Source organism: Eurytemora carolleeae, unplaced genomic scaffold (assembly GCF_000591075.1).
Source record: "Eurytemora carolleeae unplaced genomic scaffold, Eaff_2.0 scaffold787, whole genome shotgun sequence".
Classification (NCBI taxonomy): Eukaryota; Metazoa; Arthropoda; class Copepoda; order Calanoida; family Temoridae; genus Eurytemora; species Eurytemora carolleeae.
In genome coordinates, this window is record NW_019396945.1 from 41,279 (window position 1) to 64,234 (window position 22,956).

Consider the following 22,956-nt stretch of genomic DNA (forward strand, 5'->3'; position numbering starts at 1 on the left):
ATATCACAGTCACACATAATGGAGTTTAAAAATTTATCATACTTTTAATTAATTATTTTAGCACCAACATAAAACTATTTCTTTTCGTTGTCCGCAAGGACTGATTGCAGAATATTGGGTGAGGGGGAGAGGGTAGGTAAAGGGTTGAGTAGAAGGGGAGAAGGGGATGACCGGGCAGGAGCAGACAGCTGTTCCTGTTTACTCCGGGCCATCTCTAGAACAGGGAGCTGGATCGGAGTCTGCGGGACGGACTCCTCTTCTAAAAACTTGACAAATGCTTGGGCAATAGATTCATTGATCTGCGCCGGAGTTTTCTGTTGGCCTGATTCCCTCCGACCCCGGAGAAAACCTCCCAACCATCCTGCTCCGTCAACAGATAAACCAGTCTTCCCTCGCTCATCCTGGTTGAAATCTAGCACTGTTGCCACTAATCGGAGAATTTCGGCCTTTTTAGAATAGTCTGCGGTTACATAACCTATAATAAGATTCTTCACTAGTTCTCTATCCACTCTACCAACCTGCGCAGTAGTGGCAGCTTTTAATTTCTCCTGCGCAACTTGTAAAAGTTCTTCTCGAGTCGATACTTCATGCTTTAGTCCAGCAATAACTTGCTGTTTAGCATCAAGCTGCTGACTTAACCGTGTAGCTGCTTCCAGGCCCTCTCCTGCTCTTTCAAGCTGGAGTTTAGCAGCTTCCAGCTGCTCTGTTAGCTCGGAGCATTTTCTCTGTTCTGCTTCAACCTTGTCCAAACATCTTCGCTCAGCTTGACGGATTTCGTTCTCTTTCTAAAAATAATAATAGAATGAAAAACATTGTGTAATAGGAAAGAATAAGACGTCATAATACCGTTTAAACTGTCCACATTGTCTACCACTCTACATGTTCTATATTGCAGTGCTTAGGATCTTTTTCATTTCAAGATCATGATACGGATTCTAGACCAGTCCTAAATATGGTTCCAGATCCGGCTTCAGCTCTTAAGGGAGACCCCCCGGCTATACAACATATTTGAACTGAGAATGCAGTATTGTGGAGGATTAATTTGATACCGATGAGACATTTTACAGCGCACAATTTTAAAATAAGAGCGGAAAGTCTTTTGTAATATTTCACCAGTTGTTTCAGCAAGAGAAAGAAACGTTTTTTACAATTATCTAATAAATCGGTCAAAAGATGTAAAAAAATTAATTGATTTATAAATTTGCTGTCTAGGAACATATTTCTTAAAAGAAATTATCGATGAAAGCCATAGTAGAACCGTAGAATCGATAATTTCATTATCACTGTTACCTTAGCTGTTTCTACAATTTTTTTTCGCAGATTTCTTCACAATTTAAATAAAAAAACCTCCAGCAAGCGACCCTAGCTGAAAGAATTTGCATAACCCCGCTAGATATTAAAATTAACTTTAATAACTTATTTCCAAGGATAGAAGTACATTATTTTTCTCGAAATTACTACACTTTCAGCCCAAATATGTTACACTGCCGGTCTCTCCCTTTAAGTTAAAAACATTTCAGCAGTAAAAAAAAATCCAAAAATTTCTTAGTTTTTTTGTAGAAATTTATTTTACCATTCAATGACCAGAAAGGTTTGAATGATCGCTCATTTGTGGACACTTCAAATATGTGTCTTGAGTTTTGAGATAAAAAAGTGACAGTGGGTCCGGATTCTAAGCTGCATGATCATAACTGTCAACGCTGTCAATAGTTTGTCTGTTTGCTGTCTACTGTCTATCTAACCTGTCTTTGAAATCCCTCCAATGCGAGCTGCAGGTTCCGTAGTGAACTAGTTTTCTCTCGTAGTTTGGTTTGAGAAACCTTGAGCTGCTCCGATAGACTATCTCTACTTGAGGCCGCTGCTGTTAGAGCTTCTGTTAAAGACGAGGTTGCCTCACTGGCCTCCTGACTAGCCTCACTATGTGTGAGACTGGCCTTCTTCACTCTATCCTCCAGCTGTCCTACCCTCATCCTCAGCTCCTGCTCCCGCTCCTCACCCTGCATCAGCTCTTGGGTATATCCTTCCTCAACCTGAACCAGGTGAGCTCTGAGTCTTTCAACCTCCCCCTCAACCCACTTCTTCTTATCTATCACACTCTTCACCTCACGATGAAGATCTCGAACCTCGTTCTCTCTGAATGCGAGTTTAGTCTCCAGACTGGTTTTGTCCTCAGCAAGGGTTCTCATATCTCCTCGTAACCTTTGGCACTCGGAGATGTATTCAAGGTTCTTCTCCGATACATCATTCTTCCGCTCCTCCATCAGTCTGGAGAGTTCTGATTTTGCTTGAACAGAATCCGCCTCAACAAATCTTATTTTCTCTAACAGTTCAGAAATCTGGGATTGTAATTCTTCATTTAAAGCTTTGAAATCTTCCCTCTCCGTCGATCCTGGTTTAGTTTGAAGATCATTTTTCTCCATAATCTCAGAATCTTCCTTCTCCAAGACTTCGGAGAAAATTGTTTTCCTTGTTCCGACCATGTTCAATTTTTTCTCCAACTCCACTATTCGACCCTTCAGGTAGAGCAGTTCATTCGCTTGCTGAACCGTATTCTTGGCTGAGAACCCAGACTGCAGGTTTTCAATCTTTTTCAACTCTTCTCTCATCCCCATGTTTTCTGACTCCAGGACGGATAGTTTCTTCTCTAGGTCTGGTGCAGAGCTCTGTTTTTCCGCGTGTAGGATCTCAAGGATACTCTTGTTCTTCTCCGTTAAACTTTGTATCTCCAGTTCCTTATCCTTGACTAGGTTGCTCAGTTTCTTAATAGTTTCATTCTTCATTTCTCCATAACTATCCCTGCAACAATGAAAAATCAAAACAAGTAATTTTCTTGAAAAATTTTCCTCATTTAGACCTCTAAAGGTGATTTAAAAAGGTTTGGAAAAAAAGTCTAAATAACTGAGCCATGGTTTCCAACATAAATTTTTGAATATTAATGTCCCTTAAAGGGACAGTAAAGGAAAAATGAAAGGGGGTATAGGCTGAAAGCTAATCACTTTAGCTCTTGATCGCGACCCATGAAAGTCATATCTGATGTTCATGTCTCGAGAAATTGATATAAAACTGTGTCAAATATATACGAAAATTTATATATATACATTTTTGTATAAAAGTAGTAGGTTTAAACAGATCATATTCAGCAAATAAGCAACCAATCTGAAAACGATGATATCCCAGAGAAAGCTAATTGTAAATTAGGTTTACTTTTATATTTGTTATTTCTATTTTCAATAGATTTCATTCATAATATTATTTTTACGTCCGTATTATTTGACCAGAAATTCCACCAATGGCAGTGCAGTAAAGTGGTCACGTGATACAGGCGGAGACACGTGACCAGTATACTGCTCTGCCATTGGTGATAGTTCTGGTCACGTGATTTAAGTTTCAGATTTTCAAAATATTACATATATGAATTTTCGTATAATTTTAACACAGTTTTATATCAGTTTCTCGAGACAGGAACATCAGATATAACTTTTATGGGTCGCGACCAAGAGCTAAAGTGATTAGCTTTCAGCCTATACCCCCTTTCATTTTCCCTTTACTGTCCCTTTAATCTAAGGGTTTCTTAAATGATGTTAACAATTCTCAAATAGATTTTTTTTAATTGGTTTTTGTTTATATCATTTAAATATACCTAAGTTCGGATTGTCCTTGTTCTAACTCCTCCCTCTTATCCCGTTCCGTCTCCAGGAGCTGGTGGAGATGCGAGTTCTCAGTCCGGAGCTGAGTTAATTCGCGAGTTTTCTCATTCAAAACCTACGAGTTAATTTTATCTTTAAGCTTTATCTAATCCGGTCATAAGGCTTTATCTGATCAGGGATTAAAAAATCACTATTGAATTCAACAATGTATTCCACTTTAATTTAATTCAATTTCCAAACGATTAAAAACAGTCAGGAAAAAAAAGTATAATAAAGGCAATTTGGCATTTAAAATATCAAGCTTTAATATAAATAATATAAACGTATCGATACAAAAACATGAAAACCTTGAAAGTTTGTCAGAAAAAAAGTTTAAAATTATAATGAAAGATAAAGTCTCGATATTTGTACCTGAACTAAATGCATCTCATTAGGTTGTTCCTCTCCAGGTTCGGAGTCAACTGTCTTTGATTTAGTTTCCACCAACTTTAACTCCAGAGCCTGTACTTTCTCCGACCATAAGTTCAGTTCACCTCTCAATCCGGATATTTCCTGAAGCTGATTCTGATTTAAGTTCTCTAACCTGTGTTCCTCTTCTGATCTTAGGTTTAACTCGGTTCTGAGCTCGGAGATTTCTTGAACCTGGTTCTGGTTCAGGGTTTCCAGCTTCTGTTCCTTCTCCAGCCTCGAGTTCAAGTCCGTTCTTAGTTCTGAAACCTCCTGAGCAAGACTGAGGTTCGCGCTCTCAAGCTCAGTCAGGTTCCGTTGGGCTAGTTTCAGCTCCTTCTCTGTATCTCTAGCTCGGTTCAAGAACAGTTCATTCATCCCTTTCAAATCTGTCAGGGCCTGTTTCAACTCTTCCGAACTCTCTTTAAGGTTCACCATCTCTGCATTCTTCTCAGCAAGCTTAATTTGACTTGCTCCGAAACTTGCGATTTCCTGCTGCAAAATTAATATCTTCTCCTCTAACTCCTTTTCTTTTTCAACCTTCTCTTCTAGGACTGATTCTAATCTATGAATTTCTAATTTAAAATTTGTACTCGACTCTTCAAGCTTCAATGTTTCCTCTAATCTGAGTCTGGTAGATTCAAGTTCTGTCTCTAGATGGGTCTGTTTAGTCTCCTTCTCCAAGGATATAGTACGTAGGTTCATCTCGAACTGATCCTTGAGCATATCTATCTCCGTGTTGAGAGAAGTAATTTGTTCTCTAAGATCCTGACAAACTTCTTTAGACTCTGTTAACAGGGAGGTTTCAGTCTCAAGCCTTTTCATCAAGGTTGAATACTCGCGGTGCGCCTCTTCTAATTCTTTATCTTTTTGTTGAATTGCGTTTTCTCTTTCATCCTTCTCCTGATTAGATTTTCCAACCTCGGCTTCTTGGAACCTTGAAACCAATCCCTGTAAGGTTTCTATTTCCTTCTTTAGACCAAAAATGGCTTCGTTAGAGTTTGACAAAACAACTTCTTCTTCTTCTATGGTTTTAGACAATTGTTTTTCTTCCTCACGACTTATTGATAATTCATTCTTTAATCCATCTCTTTCTAGTTCTAATTCTTGGAGGAGTTGACTCAGTTTCACGGTTTCAAGCTGTTTATCTCCAAGATTAAAACGGAGAACTTCATTCTCGTTGGTTTTGGATTCAAGTTCAACGTTAGCCCTGTCAATTCTTTCGTTTAATTCAACTATGATAAACTCAGAATCAGTCAAGCGCTGTTGGCCGTCAGCCAACTGAGCTTCAAGCTCAATAAATTCCGACTCTAGTCTGGATATTTTTTTTAGATTCGATTCAATGGTTCTCTGGTGTTCTGCATTTTTCTCCTGTTGTGTTTCAAGACGGGACGTTTCCTCCAGCAATTTAATATTTAGAACTTCGCTTTCATTTTTAGCTTCACTTAGTTTTGCAGCAAATTTTTCCCTTTCTTCCTCCCAGCTGCTCCGACTTTGTTCAAACAAAGCAGTTAGATGCTCTTTACCCTGTTCCAGTTGACGAATAGACTCCTGGTCCTGTTCCCGTCCCCTCTCCTGTTCTCTAGCTGCTTCCTCGGCGTCCGGGATGCTAGGGAAACTGAATACGGACGAAGTTTCACTCCGGGTTCTTAGCTCCGAGTTCTGTATGGTCAGGTTGGAGTTCTCCTGCTGGAGGATGAAATATTTCTGCTCCAGGTCCACGTTCTTCATCTTCAACAGAATACTCAGCTCCTAAACGGTCCGGATTCAATTCTCAGATTTAGACATTTTAGTTTCAAAAACAAGGATGGAAAAAAATGCTGAAAATCATTTTTTGAAGATTTATATGTTATCATCATTTTGTATTTTGTAATTGCTTGTTAATAATCTAATTGTTGCCATGCATATACTGCTTATATATACAAAGTATCAATCGATTTCTCTTATTATTTACAAAAATATCTTGCAAACAAGAAAAAAAGGAAAAAACACATTTCTTTCAAATACGAAGTAAATCATTTAAAAATATTTGTTGTTTGTCCGCCAATCTGATCTACTTGCAGCTCAAAAATAGATTCCTTGAAAAATAAAACAACGATTTTTAGTTCTTCGACTTATTTCAAGGTATTTAAAAAAGAAAAAACTAAATCAATCTGAAACTAGTTTTACTATCTCATGCAATGTAAGTAAAGTAACCAAATCACTTGTTAAAGTCTAAAGGCAAGTTAAACTCAAAAATTGATTTAGGAAACAAACTAAATAGTGCAACAAATTCTAATTTTCTAATATTTTTGCAACCTGAAAAGATATTTAAAACTCTGACTAAATTATCTAGAAAAATTAAACTGGTTTAAAATATCAAAGGTCGACGACATCAAGTTTCAAAGATATGATGATTATAAAATTCGAGTTTGTTGCGTGTTGTTAGTCCGGAGACTAGATTTAAAAAGGAAAGACAGAATAACAAGACTAAGTTAACATATTCATGCGTATAGATATTAAGGCATAGAAGAAAACAGAAAAGAAACTCTACATTTTAGTACAAGAAAGATGGCTGAAGACCGGATGTTAAAGAATTGAATTACCCCTGCCTCTAGCTTCCTCTCCGCTAGGTTCTTCCGTTCCTTATCCTGGAGTATCTTGTGTAAACTCTGCTTTAGGTCTCTAAACAGTAATAAACACTTAAGGGATTGTTCACACATTTCCGTTGTAACAATCATGGCATTATGAAAAATTTTTAAATATGGGGTTTGTGATATTATTTCTAGGGATTTTTCAAGAACAAATTTAACTACTTTTAGCAGATTTTATATAACATCTTTTTTAAGTATTCTCTTGTTCTAATATGATTTAAACATCACTATCTTAAATTCAAGAGTTTGATTAAATGAAGCCTATTCATACAATTCTAGAGTGTAAAAAATTTAATGAAAAAGAAAGAAGGAAGATTCAAAAAACTAAACCTAAAACATCAGAACCAAAGAAAAGATTTCTTTCTAAAACAGTATATGACGAGGTATCAAAGCGCCACAAATTTGTGCATAAGATCTTCAAGAAACTACACATAGACAAAGAGAAATATTATGCTCCAATGGAAATTCCTGGTGTAAAACTTGAGCAAATGATCTTCACAATTAAGAAAATACGAAGAAAATTAGGATTTTAACTTCCACTCCAAATTTAACTCCATCAAGGTATTCCTTATTGGAAGTAATTTTAAATGTTAATGTTAGATGAAAAATAAAACACATGGAATAAATGGGAAATTTTAATTCATTACAACTTTAATCTTTAATTTTATCTTTTATTCTTTTATATACATGGAGAATGAAAAGGCTTGGAACGGTGAACCTTGGATTATTATTTCTTCCTTTAAATGGTCTTTTTAATTGATTATATTCACAAAGGTACCCTGCGTGGGTCCAGTGCCAAGGGGCACATTCTGCAAATTTTTACTTTTAAATTTTTTTCTTTATTGAAAGGCACAATCTGTAAAATTAATAAAATTTGTAAAAAATTTAAATTTTTCTTGCACAGGTGAACCCGTTCCAGCCCGGTCTATTCATCATTTCATCAACAACTGAATGGTTTTATATCCTTATTGTATAGGATTCAAGTATTTTTACCTAAAGTATTATGTTTTATCTAATTTAAATAATAGGATTTTATAAAAAACTGGCTCAGTTCTGTATTTTTAATTTCCATTTTTCATAGCCCCCCCCCTTTCTTTTTTAAAAATTAGGAAGAAAAAACTGTAAATGCTCTGGGAAAAGTCGGACACCTCAGAAAGCAAGTTTGTTTACCCTTTTTAATACTAAAAAAAATATTTTCTTATTTCCCCAAATTTAGCGAATAAATCATTCTAATTTAAACCTCACATGGAGAGGAAAAATTATTTTTAAATGGATGAAATGATTTCTCGAGAAAATATACATTAATGGTTCCATGCTTATGAAATTTAAAGAAAAATTACCTGTTCTCCTCTACTAGACTCGTTATATCATAGATATCATCTTGATTTAAACATTTCTTACAATCAACAGAACTACCGTTTACCGTACTACCAGACTTCAGCTCCGATATCATCAGTTCTAGAGCTTTACTCTTCTCTTCACTTCTCTTTAACTCTGACAATAGTTTCTTTAATTTATCGGTGTTCTCTGGGTCGGGGCGAACACCGTTGTTATTGCTAGTGTTGCCTGCACCTTGAGTATCCTTCTCTAGACAAAGTACTGATTCTTCCAACTTCTTCTTCTCTGCTACTAAATCTGTAAGGAAAAGATTCTGCTCCGATAGTTCTCTTTTTAATCTTTTCGTCTCAGCCCTTGATTCATCTAGCTCTAGGAGAACCTTTTCCAGGGTTTCCTCATCCTTACTCTCCTGGAGAAGGTTCAACTTTTCCTGGAGCTGGTTCAGTTTCTCATGAGTTTGGGTTTGATCACGTGTAAGTTTAAGTTTCTCCTCCTCCCACACCTTCCTATTTGTCTCTAAACTGGATCTAAGCTCGGAGCTAACTGATTCCTCCGCTCTGAGTTTGGATAAGATAGTTTGTTGCTCCGATTCAATTTTTAACACAGTATCAGACAGTTCTGAACGCAGATCATTTATTTCAGTCTGCTTCTTTATCAGCTCATCCTCATCCTTCTCCTCTTTCTGATCCGCTAATCTCTGTTGCATTTCTTCCATTTGTTTCATGAAACTTGATTTTTCCTTCTCAAATTCAAGTTCTCGATCCTTCATATTTATCTTCATCTTGGTTAGCTCTTCCTCCAATCCTCTTCGAACCTTGATTCCCTCCTCCTCCTGTTCCTCGTTGTACTTCATCACCTTCTCCAGCTGCTCCTGGAACCTGCTTCTCTCGAGTTCACTCTCAGAGCTTTTGGCCTAAAAAAAATAAAATGATTCATAGAAAACATTATCAAAAGAAATGTCAGATATAAAAATTAATTATTTTCAGCGAAATCCCTAAAGCAGTAAACATCTTAATTCTAAAACTGAAGAGATTGACGAATAAGAACTCCTTTTCTTTCATTATTTTTCTTTAACAATCAGGGGATTTAATCGTGTTGTTTACATTGCGAAGTAAAAGCAAAGAGAGTAAATACACCACTGGAATTATCAAGAAATTAAATTCAAACTATATTTTTTTCTTAAAAAATTCGATTGACCCAGTTTCAATCCAAGTTCAGAGCTTGTAAAAAAAGATATTTCAAAAACGTAGAAGAGTTATCGAACCTTTAATGCTTTGGCATGATTTTCTTCCAGTTTCTCAAATTGTTTTTCCATCCTTAGTTTCAGGTTATCAGTTTCCTTCTCCAAGTCTTGGTTTAACTGCCGTAGGGTTTTCAACTCTCCCATCTGGTCCTTGTTCTCCTCCGTCAGCTTCTCCTTCTCCTTCGTCAACTTCTCTTTCTCCTCCGTCAGCTTCTCCTTCTCCTCCGTCAACTTCACCTTCTCCTCCGTCAGCTTCTCTTTCTCCTCCGTCAGCTTTTCCTTCTCCTCCTTGAGTTTGTTTTTGAGTTTATCACATTCAGCTTGCAGTTTCTTATTTCTCTCACGCAGCTTTTTCTCGCCTAAAGATTATGGTAAGTAAATGCTGCAACTGCAAGAGCATCTTCAGGAGGAATTTTTTACAAAATTTTACAACCCCCCCCCCACCCCCTACATAAAAGGAAAAATGTTAATAATGATGTTCAATGTTTCATCCTCTTTATTAATTTCAAATAATAAAAATCGTTAAAGCATCAAAAATAATTTTATAAAAAACTTGGTGCACAGATTTTACAGTTCATTGTAGAGATATATTTGAAATTGATAAAAGAATCAATCGACATTTTCCCAACGTAATTTCTAGTTATATTAAATTTAAAAGAGTGGCATATCCGATTCATAACGTTACCAAAGCTTTGTAAGATCAAGCATGAATAAGGTATCCAGGTTTGTAACTAAAATTATTTTTTAAATACCATTTTGAATAAGACATTCCCCTGTATATGGACTGAGGCCGAATTGGAAAAATTTGAGCCGCGGCTCAAATACGGTTGTTCCACTTAAAATTTAATTTAATTTTTTAAGATTAAAACCGGCGCTCAATTGAAACCGGTTCTTAAGGAATTTGAGACGCGACTTAAGTTCATTAAAAATGGGACACTGGAGTCACTTAAAAATACAAAATACAGCCTCTTTCGATGAAATATAATGCTTACCTTTACTGCCGCCTCCCCCTGAGTCCTCTATTTCTGGTTCAGTATCAAGCATCTAAAAATATGAAATAATTTAACTAATCATAAGATTAAAACATCTGTTCATTTAATCGAGGGAGGAACAACCAGCTGCAAAAATTCTTCTTTACAAATCTTGAGAGAGGCCCGCCCTCCCTCCATTTTAATCAGAACTAAAACTTGTCTGAACAGAAACCATCTCCAGTCTTCACCTCAATAAATTCCACTAGGTTTAGGTAGGAAAATATTTGAGGGCAGCGGGGTGGGTGAAAAACTGTGGCCTCACCTGTTGCAGTTCTAAAATTTCTTCTTCTTTTTCTAAAAGCAACTGTCGAAAATTTTCACACTGAGCCTCTTTTTCTTGAACGGCTTCCTGAACAAATTATAATAAAAATCACAAAAAACGACATACTTTATTATTTAAATTTTTCTATATTTCTACAATTTTTTCTAAGTTTTTAAAAAAATGTCTTTCTTTAATTGTTTAAATTTGTTTCTTGATTTTTTTCTTTGAATTTTAATGCATTTATTTGAGTAAAACTAACCTCATTTAATGATTCCAAATATTTACATCTATTGTGTAAATCCCTCAAGATGTCGACCTCGGAACCACTGGCCTCTCCTCTCTCCTGCTCTCCGTCTTCAACAAACACATCCTTCGCCATACTGGAGACCTGGCTCTTGATATTCCCAAGCTGTGAGGCTAGACTGGATCCCAACCAACCCGCCATCTTGTCTGAAACATAAAAATAAATAAAATTCAAACTTATCAAGCATTATTTTACATTCTGTTGTAATTTTACATAAAATATTTATCACGAGGTGGATTTTAAAACATTTCAAACATCAGTTTCAGCGGACTTTGCGTCTGATCTTAAGTCCAGCAGTTCCTTTCCCGATCTGACTGACACAATCTATCCTGCAGACCTCTCCTTTGTATTGAGGAAGATATTTCGCCTGGGAGAGCGGAGCAACCTCGCACTCAGCTCCACGGTAGATCGGAACAAAGCTGGCCGCGCAAACATCAAAGGGATTGTGCTCGTCGTAGTTAAGCTGGTGCTCGTCGACCGGGTTCTTGTCGCAGGCCTGCAGGATCTTTCTTGTCTGTTGAGCAACCTCGGGTTTGGGTCCGAGCTCCAGCAGACGACGGGCAAAGGATCCAGCAGTCTTGAAGTTCTTCAGTTTAAAGAACAGATTCAGAGCAGTCCGCAGGGTTAGGATTTGATGGACAGGTTGAAGGTTGCAGTGAGTAAAATATGCAGCCATCTCACAAACACGTTTCTGGTTTTCCAGGGTATCCTTAGGATGCTCCTTTCTTGCACTCTCCATAGTTAATCCAACTAGATAACTGCTACAGATATCTCGGAGCTGCAGAGCTTCAGTCTCGTCCTGTTTAGATTCAACTACGAGGAGAGGGATGGAGAGAAGGATCGATCTAAATTTCTCCGCAGCTTCTCCGAACTTACCACTAGTGGTGAGCTGGTAGGCAGACTGAAGACGAGAAACCAAATCATTAAGTTTCAACCCAACAGCAGGGAGTCCGTTCTTAGGGTTCGCCTCCTTCCAGTTGGATTGAGGACAGATATACATGCTGGGAGTGGAGGCTGAACCAAAAACACTTACTCTGGACCTGGAGTAACTGGTCATAAAGTGAGTCTTGTAAGCCTCGAAGTTGACAACTCCAACCTGGTCGTGGAGCAGACGGAAAGCGCTCTCAAAGTTCCCGGCAAGAATATGATCAATAGGAAGAGAACTGTTGTTGGTCCAGTGCTGAGTGGGAGGAACTCCGCGGGTTGGAGCCACAAAATATCCGTCCTCTCCGTCCCCAGCTGCAACTGGAACAGGTTCAAGATCAGCAGGAAGCTCTAGATCATCCTCATCAGGAGCCCAACCATCTCCTTCTTCATCACCAGCCTCAGCATCCTGGAAATCATCTTTCACCTCACCATCATCATCAAGACCAAGATCAGCCTCTTCTCCCCATTCTCCCTCAGCCTCTCCGTCATCCTCAACTGCCAGACCTACAGCAATACCTTCAGACTTCTTAGCCGTCATCATAGCGGTGTCAAAGAATCCTCGACTAACTGTCAATAGAGGCCAGTTTTGCTCAGACTGTGCAATAGGAGCAGGAGGTTGAAGTAACCTAGCTCCGGGTGCAGGGGAGGGTAGAGGAGTTTTCTCAACATCAACTCCTTCCTTTATTTTCTCTGCTTCCTCCGTAAGTCCGTGAGTCATGGCAGTGAGGTATCCTAGACTGTTCTGTCCACAGCCATTCAGTACCTTAACCCTCTCCTGGACATCTCCGAGATAAAGTGCGTTCTGGAAGTGTCCTGATGTATCCTTTCTGATCTCAGCAATCTTCATCATCTTCTTTAACTTCTCCAGGTTCCCTGTGATCAAGTAGAGGAAAGAGAGCTTGTCAAAGTTTTTAGTTCTCTGGTAGCACATCTCTACTACTTGATGGTTACCCTGGAGAAGAGCTGCTTCACCAAGCTTCTCCCAACAATCCTTGTCGTCCAAGCTTTTGGCAGCCTCAAGAGCAGCCTCAATGTTGCTACACTCAAGAGCAAGGCCGAACCTGGTCTTTTCGTCCTTGACAAAGTGCAAGGCAACCTCTGGATACCCTTTCTGCTGAAGATAGGCAATAATACTTTGTCCAACAAGCTTGGCATTCCTCACCATATGCAGAACCTCCTCGTATTTACGGTTTATGAGCGCCAGTTTAAACTTATATTCAGTAGGATCGATATTCAAGATCCTAGGCTTGCACTCCCGGTCTAGACAGAAGACCTGGCTTCCCTTAATCCTAGTGAGATAAACAGGTAGATCTAAGGTCCGGATAATTCCATGATCTCCGTTGGTGATCGCATACTTGATATGGTTGGAGGTGGTGTAGATCAACACTCCGCTGTCGTCCCAGGTTCCAGATTTAACTCTAGTGTTCTCATGAACAGAGCAGAGAACTTCAAGTTTCCTGGTGCAGATTGTGACAAGGTGCTTCGAGAGAAGCGCAACCAGGGACATATCTGCAGACCAGACAACATACCGACACTTGGGGATCTTCACATTTCCCAGGTTCCTCTTCTGCTGAACATCAAACAGAGTAACGGCGTCGGTATCTCTCAACAGGAGCATTCCCGTCCCAGCGTAGAATATCTCGTCACAGTTGGGTATAGTAAGCTTCTTGGTAACCTCGTTTTTCAGGTTCTTTATCACTAGGGAGTGGGATTTGTCGAGGACGGCAAATCTATTCCTGGCAACCCAGATGGAGGTCAATCCACTCGACCTCTTCCCCTCAGCGGCATGGGAGCTGTCTCCGTCCTCAGAGATGGTGTAGAGATCGTAGGTACTGTTCTCCGTGTTAGTAGCTCGAGTACTCAATAGAACCGAGTTCTCTGCTGCATTGTAGGACATGGAGTAAATAGGACTCCTAGAACCTCCGCGTAGCTGCATCACAGCTGTATCACGGGCAGTTGTAAAATCAAGCTTCCTTAGATACTTCTCCTAGATAATAATGGTTCAACAGAAAGAATTATCTTATAAAATGAAGGAAGTACAAAATTTACATAAGCTAACAAGGGCTTCATATTTAAATATATAAAACAAATTAAAGAGTTGCTTAAACTGATAAATTTAGTCTTATTGTTAAACCGTTCCTTGACGTAGTACAAAATATTCCCAGAGATAGCGTGAGCAGGTCGTTCACGTTCAAGCTTAAACACAACCATACCAGCATCATGACCGGCAGCGAACAGGTTTAGGGTTGGATGCGCAGCAATCACCCAGAATCGGTCGTGTTCGCGTCGGAAAGTATGAAGACAGTTCCTTTTACTCATATCCCATACCCTGCACAGAAAGAGTTCAATAAAATTATTCTAGGTTCGATGAGACGTAAGTAGAAGCTTAGAGTGAATAATGGATAAGTAGGAATAGTAAGGAATAAATAAGACTACGAGCAGAGAAGTTCAGGATGGATAAGTCTAGAATGGATAAGTCTTTGGATACGTCTATGATGGATAAGTCTAGGATAGATAAGTCTATAATGAATAAGTCTAGCATGGATAAGTCTAGGATTGATAAGACTAGGATTGATAAGTCTATGATGGTTAAGTCTGGGATGGATGAGTCTAGGATGAATAAGTCTAAGATGGAGAGTCTAGGATGGATAAGTCTATGATGGATAAGTCTAGGGTGGATAAGTCTATGATGGATAAGTCTAGGACGGATAAGTCTAGGATGGATAAGTCTAGGATGGATAAGTCTAGGATGGATAAGTCTAGGATGGAGGAGACTAGGATGAATAAGTCTAGGATAAATAAGTCTAGCATGGATAAGTCTAGGATGGATGAGTCTTGGATAGATGAGTCTAGGATGGATAAGTCTAGGATGGATGAGTCTAGGATGAATAAGTCTAGAATGAATAAGTCTAGGATGGATAAGTCTAGGATGGATGAGTCTAGGATGGATGAGTCTAGGATGGATAAGTCTAGGATGGATAAGTCTAGGATGGATAAGTCTAGGATGGATAAGTCTAGGATGGATGAGTCTAGGATGGATGAGTCCAGGATTGATAAGTGTGAGATGGATAAGTCTGGGATGGTTAAATCTAGAATAGTGAGTCTAGGATGGATGATTGAAAAATCCTCGCCCCTATCATGAATGAAGGATTAATTAATGAATAATAACCTGATTGATCTATCCTCACTGTTAGACAAGATTAGCTCCTGTCGTGGATGAAAGATGGAGCAGCTGACATTATTATAATGTCCACGGCATGTATCTACCTCCCAAGCCTAATTCAATAATATAAATAACTATTTTAAAGAAAAGTTTTCAGGATAAACAAAACAAAAAAAGTATGATTATTTTTATTATTTTTTTTTATACAGAAAAACTCGTTAAAATACCCCTCGCCCCCCCCCCCCACCCTAAAGAGGTCAAATTTGCCAAATTTTAACTTCTTTAATAACAAATTCAAATAAAATATATACCCAATGTTCATACATTTTTTAATGGCAAGACACTTATGGTTAAAGATATGTAGTTAAAAATAGACATTCCAATGTGATAAAAAGGAACAAGAATTAATTTAAATAAACGCCCAAAAACGTATTTAATTCAGATTAATGGATAATACATTGAACAAAACATAAACAAACACAAGAACAGACAAATACATTAAGGAGTAGATCTGAAACCTACCGAAATCAGATAAGAACTAATTAATTAATAAAAAATGGAAAATTATGGTGGAAAATAAAGTAGAGATAAGAAGTGTATATAGGTCAATTAGTTTTTTTTGCCCCCCCCCCCCCCTCCCTATACATGAAGGTTCTTTGATTCGTTCACAACGAATCCTGTCTTTTTAAAGCATAAAAAACCAGTGAACATTTCCAAAATTGTCTCAAACCAACCAGTGTTAAGACCTGTCTTACTGTCAGCAGAACCAGAAAAAATTCGATCGTGACAACAAATAAATATTACGTCAGGTAAAAAAAAGGAAAAAAATCTGAAAGATAAAAATTTTATTCATATAAAAAATTAGAAATTTACTAGAATAATTGTGTAAAAAAAATTATGAAAAGCAAAATGGCAAACTTACATTTTTAATGTTTGCTGAGTGTCCAGGGCCCAAACTGGAGCTCTACGACACCAAAAATAAGTGCAAAATTCTAACAAAAACAAACCCATCACCATCTAACTACTTTCGAAAATTTTCACATTAAAAGTTTAGAAAAGAAAAGTTGTGTCGGACGTTTTAATAAATGCATGCAGTGTGATAAGAGTATATTTTTACCGTATAAAAACACCCTATCTATCCCAACTCAGATTTTTTATCTTGAATTGTTGACTACATAATTGTTCATTGAGCTAAATGATGCAATTGTGAATCATTAACAGCACAAGTTAAAATAAAAGGTTTATAAAAGACACTGCAAAGTTAAACCTTTTATTTTTGGTGAGAGGGATAATTCTGGTAAAAATATACTCCTGCAGTTTATGTTTGTTTACAATCTAACCTTGTTGTCATTCATCCTCCAGAGTTTAATCTGCCGGTCATCAGCGCCGGAGACAATCAGAGGCATGGTTGGATGGAAGGATGCCCAGTTCACTCCTCGGTCATGACCTTCAAGGACATGCTTCACCACAGCATCAGCCTGTACAATATACAGTAGAATAGTCTAGTAGATAAAATTGTACAGAAGTGTAGAGTGCATTGTATAATAGCAGGGTTCAGAAGTGTGGTACAGTATACAGTTGAGTACATTGTGTAGAAGTAGAGTACAGTGCAGTATAATACTGTACAGTAAAGTAAATTGGGTAGCAGTATATTGTAAAAAAGTAGAGTGCAGTAGTGTAATACATTACTGTACAGTTGAGTACATTGTATAGGAGTAGAGTACGTTATATAAAAGGAGAGTACATGTATAGGAGTAGAGTACATTGTATAAAAAGCAAAGTACAGTGGAGAAAATTGTACAAAAAAGTTAAGTACAGCGTAAAGTAATGTGAAGTACGGTTTATAAATTGGTAAGCTACAGTGTCACGTTTTCCTAAAACTATAAAAGGTGAAAAATAACTTTTCCGAGATGTTAATAATCACTCCATAGTCTAATTTTTCCCCAGGAATTTTTAACACATTTAAAGTTTTTAGGAGTGAGGTTAAAAAAACATTCAAACTTAGCAGACTTGTGAAGAAAGCAATAATCTAACCAGTACTTTTTGTATTCTTCAGTTTTATAAAGATAGTTTAATTGAATTAAATAAGACCATCATTAAACCCAATTCTTTTCCTCACCTGACCAAATAGATCGGTTGCTCCTGGGTTCTTCAAATGATCTTCTAGTCCACCAGGACCCGGAGCTACAGACTTCTTCCTCAACCCGGATATATCCCAAACCCTGATTATATCAAGATCAGTTTATATTTTACCCGGAGATATCACAAACCCTGGTAGATCAAGATCTGTTTATATTTAACCCGGAGATTACCAAACCCTGATAGATCAAGATCAGTTTATATTTAACCCGGAGATATCCCAAACCCTGATAGATCAAGACCAGTTTATATTTAACGCGAAATATCCCAAACCATGAAAGACCAAGATCAGTTCATATTTAACCCGGAGATATCCCAAACCATGATAGATCAAGATCAGTTTATATTTAAATCGTAATATCCTAAACTCTGATAGATCACGATGATTTTATATTTAACCCGGAGATATCCCAAACCATGATAAAACCTGATCAGTGTATATTTAACCCGGAAATTATGATAGATCAAGATACGTGTATATTTAATCCGGCCATATCCCAAACCATGATAGATCAAGATTAGTGTATATTTAACCCGGAGATATCCCAAACCATGATAGATCAAGATCAGTTTACCGGAGATATCCCAAACCATAATAAATCCCGATTAGTTCATATTAACACGAAATAAACCAAACTCTAATAGATCACGATCAGTTTATATTTAACCCGGAGATATCCCAACCCATGATAAAACCTGATCAGTTTATTTTTAATCCGTAGATAACCAAACCATGATAGATCAAGATCAGTTTATATTTAACCCGAAGATATTCCAAACCATGATAAAAGATCAGTTTATATTTAACCCGAAATATCCCAAACCATGATAGAACAAGATCAGTATATATTTATCCCAGGGATATCCAAAACCCTGATAAATCAAGATCAGCTTGTATTTAATTCTTTAACCAATGTATTCGGCCAGACCATTTCCAACGGAATTTTTTCATTAAATATTTTCAAAGGGTTTGTTTACTTTATACTTTTTAATCCCTTTAAGGTAAAGTTAGGTTCTAACATAAAAGGGGGAAACTGTTAACGGTTTAATTTTATTTTAAAAAGTATTTCTTACATATTGACTCTGCCGATAGATTTATTTCTAGTAGTAGCAACCAGTATTTGACGATTTGGACACATGCAATGTTAAGTTATTTAATTAGGATAATAATCATAAACCGTATATCTTTATTTTTTCAAAGTTTCAAGAGAATGGAGATGAAAAATTGAAGAAAAAAAATCTTCGAGATACTTTTCTGTTTAGCCCCCAACCCCCCCGTTGACTAGTCTGATCAAGACTAGCAGATACAATAACAGCCCTAGCCCCCCCCNGTTGACTTACCTAACAGTCTGATCAAGACTAGCAGAGACAATCAGATCCTCTGAAGCATGAAACTGTGCACACATCACGTAGTGATTATGTCCGGTCAACACAGAAATACAGTTTCTAGATTGCCAGTTCCAGATTCGTACAGTCTATAATACAAAACATGTATTGATGTTGATAAAAACCCATATTTCTTTTGTAAATCTAGTCCATTGTACTAAGGAGATCATTGTTTACATTTGCTTTTGGGCGGCGGGGGTGGTTCATTGAGCCTTTTCAGGGTTTATTTTAGATTTTTTTGTCTGGGATTTTATCGGTTGAGGAAGGTCGATGTTGCATAAAAAATTATAATTAAATTTAGAGCTTATTTTCTTCTTTTTCCCAAAAAAAAGCTTGATCAAAAATAAAATCAATATATTTTTAACAGTTGTTTTTATTTTCATTTTGAATCGTTTAACTACAGATAATTCAAATACTCCAGTAATTGTTATCTATCAGTATTATGTTCTGGGTCCTTCAATTTTTTAGGACCACCCTGTAAATATATTTACCTGGTCGTCTGAAGCTGAGAGTATCCAAGGGTATTCATGATGAAAAACTGTTGTACGAATATAATCAAGATGACCCAGAAGTGTAAAGATACAACGCCGCTGCTTGTAATTCCAAACCTTAATTAAAAAAGTAGAAAATCGGCATGCACGAGATTATGACCTTTAAAAATATATTTAAACAAGAATTTAAGATTCTACTGATATATGTAAAAGTTGAAAATTTAATATGAAAAAGAAACAAATAAATAAGCTAGTTTTATTTAAAAAAATTCAAGGGTGATTTGATAGAAAACAATTCTGACTCGCTAAATCCTAAGGTATGAGATTATTAAAATTCAGAAATAAAATCGTTCACTACCAGTTTATGTATCAGTCGTTACCTTTATCTTGTAATCGTCTCCACCGGAGACGAACAGTGGCTGTTGCTTATGGAAGTCGACGCCGCGGACTGGACCGTCGTGTTCGTCAAATTTCTCCAGCAAAGTACACATTCGGTAATCCCATAGCTAATTCAATTATTCAGATTATTTTTAGCAATGTTTCAAATTATTAAGAGGTAGGCAAAATAAAATGTGAATAGTTTAGGGATAAAAAGTCCCATGCATAAATATTTTTAAAACCTAGCAATTGAAACTATTAAAAATAAATTTCCCCTTTTAAACTGAGATTTTCTTTATTTAACCCATATTGATGAAATAAATTGTTCTTAGATTCAGATTTTAAAAAGCAACGCTTTGAAAATTAATTCAGACAAACTGTCCTGAAATTAATACACCTACCAAAAGTTTTAAAACAAATGTAGAGTAGATAGTAGGGGGGAGGAAAGTCCAAAAATCGGGTCTGTCCCAGTGAACGATTTTTGGACCCCCCCCCCCTCCTATCAATTTTGTACATAACGAAATTAGTATTTATTTAGCATTATTTAGGGTTAGGTTAGGTTAAGACACTTTCTGGGCCGAGCGCTGCGGCCACGGGTTAGGTTAGTTTAGACACTTTCTGGGCCGAGCGCTGCGGTTAGGAAAGGCTAGGGGGCCGAGCGCTGCGGCCACACGGTCAGTTATATCCATGTCTAACATATAAGATCCTTGTACATTGATAGGAGGGGGGGGGGGCGGGTGGGGGTCCAAAAATCGTTCTCTAGGAATATACCCAAAAATCGTACAATAGGATTCGACCCTAGTTCGCTTCCTCTAGGTAGGGTTGGAGGGTACCGGAGTGGGATGTTTATTTTTCAACAAATTACATAATTAAAGTTTACCTGAATAACTCCATTGTGAAGAGATGCAAGAACCCAGGGACGAGTTGGATGAAAGGATAAACCCTTGACCCGGGGAGACTTAGTCTCGAATTTAGTCAACATCTCATTAATAGATCTGAAAAAAAAACATTGTATGAAGATAATTAACCTTTTAAACTCAATTAAAATGTGTTCAGGATGTAAATTGGTTAAGCTCGAATTTGAGATTTATTGGAACAAATTTCTTTACAGAATAACTATGTTAAATCTGAGTTCTGTCATATAAAATTTAAATTATAATTTAACAGATTATCAGATCAGATGATGTTTTAAGCCGTTCAGAATGAAATAAATGTATGTAATCCGACAAATTACACAAAAAAAAAATATTGCAGATCTTAAATAACTCTTTCTCAATATTTTCAGCACTAATTTCTTGCTGCTTTTCACTGAAAAATTGGTAAAAAATGCAATAAGTTGAAGTGATAAATATTTCCTGTTGAAAAGTGAAACCTGTGACGTGGGTAACAATATTGCGGCATTGAGAAGAGCTGTTTGACTCTACGCAGTAACAGGGATAAACATTTTACATAAATTCCAAAATAGTTAAAAAAAATTTCAATGAAAGTTATCCAAAAACTATCTTTTTACACTCAATAAAAAAACTATTTCGTGAATAACCTGTGGAAGATTGTTGGCAATTCTAGGTTCTACGTAGAAATGTAAATATTCGGCTGAATAAATTTTAAAAAAGACGATCTTTAAAACTAATAAATTATTTGCTTTCATGATTGCAAATTTTTCTTTTTTTCTGGGGTACAGACTACAGAGCCGTATACAAGGAAGGGGGGTTATGTGGGCTTATCCCCCCCTCTGCAGAAGAAGGATAATTATAAAGTTACAGAGATAATGGAGTATAGAAGATGGAGCAACGGACAACGGTAAGTATGACATTGTCTGCAGGGAGGGAGAGAAGGCAGCCTCCCCCGAACAGCTTCCGAACCTCATTTCAGTGCGCGTCCCCATGGCTTCTGAATCTTCCCCAAACAGTCTTCCGGGAATGATCTTCCAGTTATAATCCTCAATTTCCAAGAGCGTATTTCGTAGGAGCTCTATAGGGGGGGGGGGGGAATTTGAACTGTAAATTCAAAACATTTGGCTTCTTGGATATCAGGCATAGTATTAGATATTTTAAAGGTTCACATTCAGTCCAATTACCTTGCATGTAATTTACTATACTTTATTTCTCCTTTAAACAAAACTAGCAGGAATCAACATTTTATTGTTATAGTAATAATTATTATTTAAACTAAGTAACAGAGATTTTTGAAGATGAAAAACTCAACTCAAACTTAAATTCTATGAGAAGAAAACAAGGACAAATATGGTCAAGAAAATAATTATGACTTGTAAAAGTTTCTGTTTTGAAAAAAAGTAGGAGTACAATTGTAGTCTATAATAAAGCTCTTCGTTCATTTATATGCTTGCTATGGCTGGCCAAACGGGCAACGACTGAATCAAATGGGCTGAATTTTAGTGAGGAAACTCATGGATACCCTTGGGGATGACATAAGCTATGATTGGTTTCAGAATCTTTTACGTCATAACAATTAAACCTATAACTGCAGACGAAAAGTGAAGTATATTAAGTTAGTTTACCTGCAAAATAATGCATTAAACAACAATAACAGGCAATTTTTGCTGTGCTCTAATTGAAGAAAATGCAATTATCTTTCGATCTATTGTTTTTCAAATTTGTAGAACTGTTAAAAGAAGCACCAAATTATTAGGTTATAACAGAGTTTAGTTTTCTTTACATATCTTAATAACTAGAAAGAAAATCTGCAAACAACGATGAACTACCGTGCTTAAATAATCTAATTTGTCCCGTTTTGAGTAGAAATTTACGATCTATAAATGGAAGATCATTCCCGAAAGGCTGCCGCAAATAGGTAAAATGAGATTTGGAAGCTGTGTGGGGGAAGGTTGCCCTCTCTCCCTCGTCCAGGGGGTGGGGATAACTGAATTCCCCCTTATAATTTTAACAATGAATTTGGTCAATTTTATGCGAAAACCATCAGCAGCTTGGGGGGCTGGTAGGTGAAAATGTGTCGGCAAGACGAGTAAGATTTGTATTTTTAGAAAAATATTAATTTTGAGTGTAAAAGTGGTGCCGGACTCGTAGGCAGCATTTTTTTTAAATCGATTGTTAAAAATCAAAATTTAAGGCCGGGCTAGAGTGGGGGAGGGATGTCCTCATCCCAATTTTCCATAAGCCGCCTCTGATACTGAAATAATGGAGGAGAAGATCAGAAGATGGAGAACCTGCAACGATATTACTATTACAGATAATGGAAGAGAAGATGAATTAATTGTTAGGAATGAGATAAAGAATACAGAGATAATGGAAGAGAAGATGAATTAATGGTTAGGAAGGAGATAAAAAATACAGAGATAATGGAAGAGAAGATGAATTGATGGTTAGGAAGGAGATAAAGAATACAGAGATAATGGAAGAGAAGATGAATTAATGGTTAGAAAGGAGATAAAGAATACAGAGATAATTGCAAGAAGAAGATGAAGTACTAATAGTGGTAAATAGGAAGTAAAGGTAAGAAAGAAAACAGATGAAGAGATGAAAATGAAAAAAATGGAGGTGAGGTTAAGAAATTAAGAATACAGGAAATACAGAGAAACTAATCGAGAAA

General features: G+C 36.9%; 2 protein-coding genes across 4 annotated transcripts; both read right to left on the reverse strand.

Moving 5' to 3' along the window:
- Positions 1-19: 19 nt before the first annotated feature.
- On the reverse strand, positions 20-11,056 carry LOC111710383 (thyroid receptor-interacting protein 11-like). 2 transcript variants are annotated; one of them, XM_023484462.1, is made up of 10 exons: positions 10,861-11,056; positions 10,602-10,688; positions 10,301-10,352; positions 9,330-9,667; positions 8,068-8,978; positions 6,686-6,758; positions 4,059-5,846; positions 3,641-3,762; positions 1,743-2,796; positions 20-785 (listed from the first exon to the last, which is right to left on the reverse strand). In XM_023484462.1, the coding sequence occupies exons 1-10, from the start codon at positions 11,044-11,046 to the stop codon at positions 75-77; spliced, it is 5,322 nt and encodes a 1,773-aa protein (XP_023340230.1). In that variant the 5' UTR covers positions 11,047-11,056; the 3' UTR covers positions 20-74. The 2 variants fall into 2 exon arrangements, with proteins under 2 accessions (XP_023340230.1, XP_023340229.1); XM_023484461.1 differs by having other exon boundaries at positions 6,680-6,758.
- LOC111710384 (coatomer subunit alpha-like) lies at positions 11,051-20,401 on the reverse strand. 2 transcript variants are annotated; one of them, XM_023484463.1, is made up of 10 exons: positions 20,270-20,401; positions 19,392-19,517; positions 19,012-19,128; positions 18,476-18,609; positions 17,115-17,217; positions 16,336-16,473; positions 15,918-15,959; positions 15,002-15,108; positions 13,972-14,161; positions 11,051-13,819 (listed from the first exon to the last, which is right to left on the reverse strand). In XM_023484463.1, exons 1-10 carry the CDS (start codon positions 20,369-20,371, stop codon positions 11,168-11,170), a joined length of 3,711 nt encoding a protein of 1,236 aa, XP_023340231.1. In that variant the 5' UTR covers positions 20,372-20,401; the 3' UTR covers positions 11,051-11,167. The 2 variants fall into 2 exon arrangements, with proteins under 2 accessions (XP_023340231.1, XP_023340232.1); XM_023484464.1 differs by lacking the exon at positions 15,918-15,959.
- Positions 20,402-22,956: the final 2,555 nt, after the last annotated feature.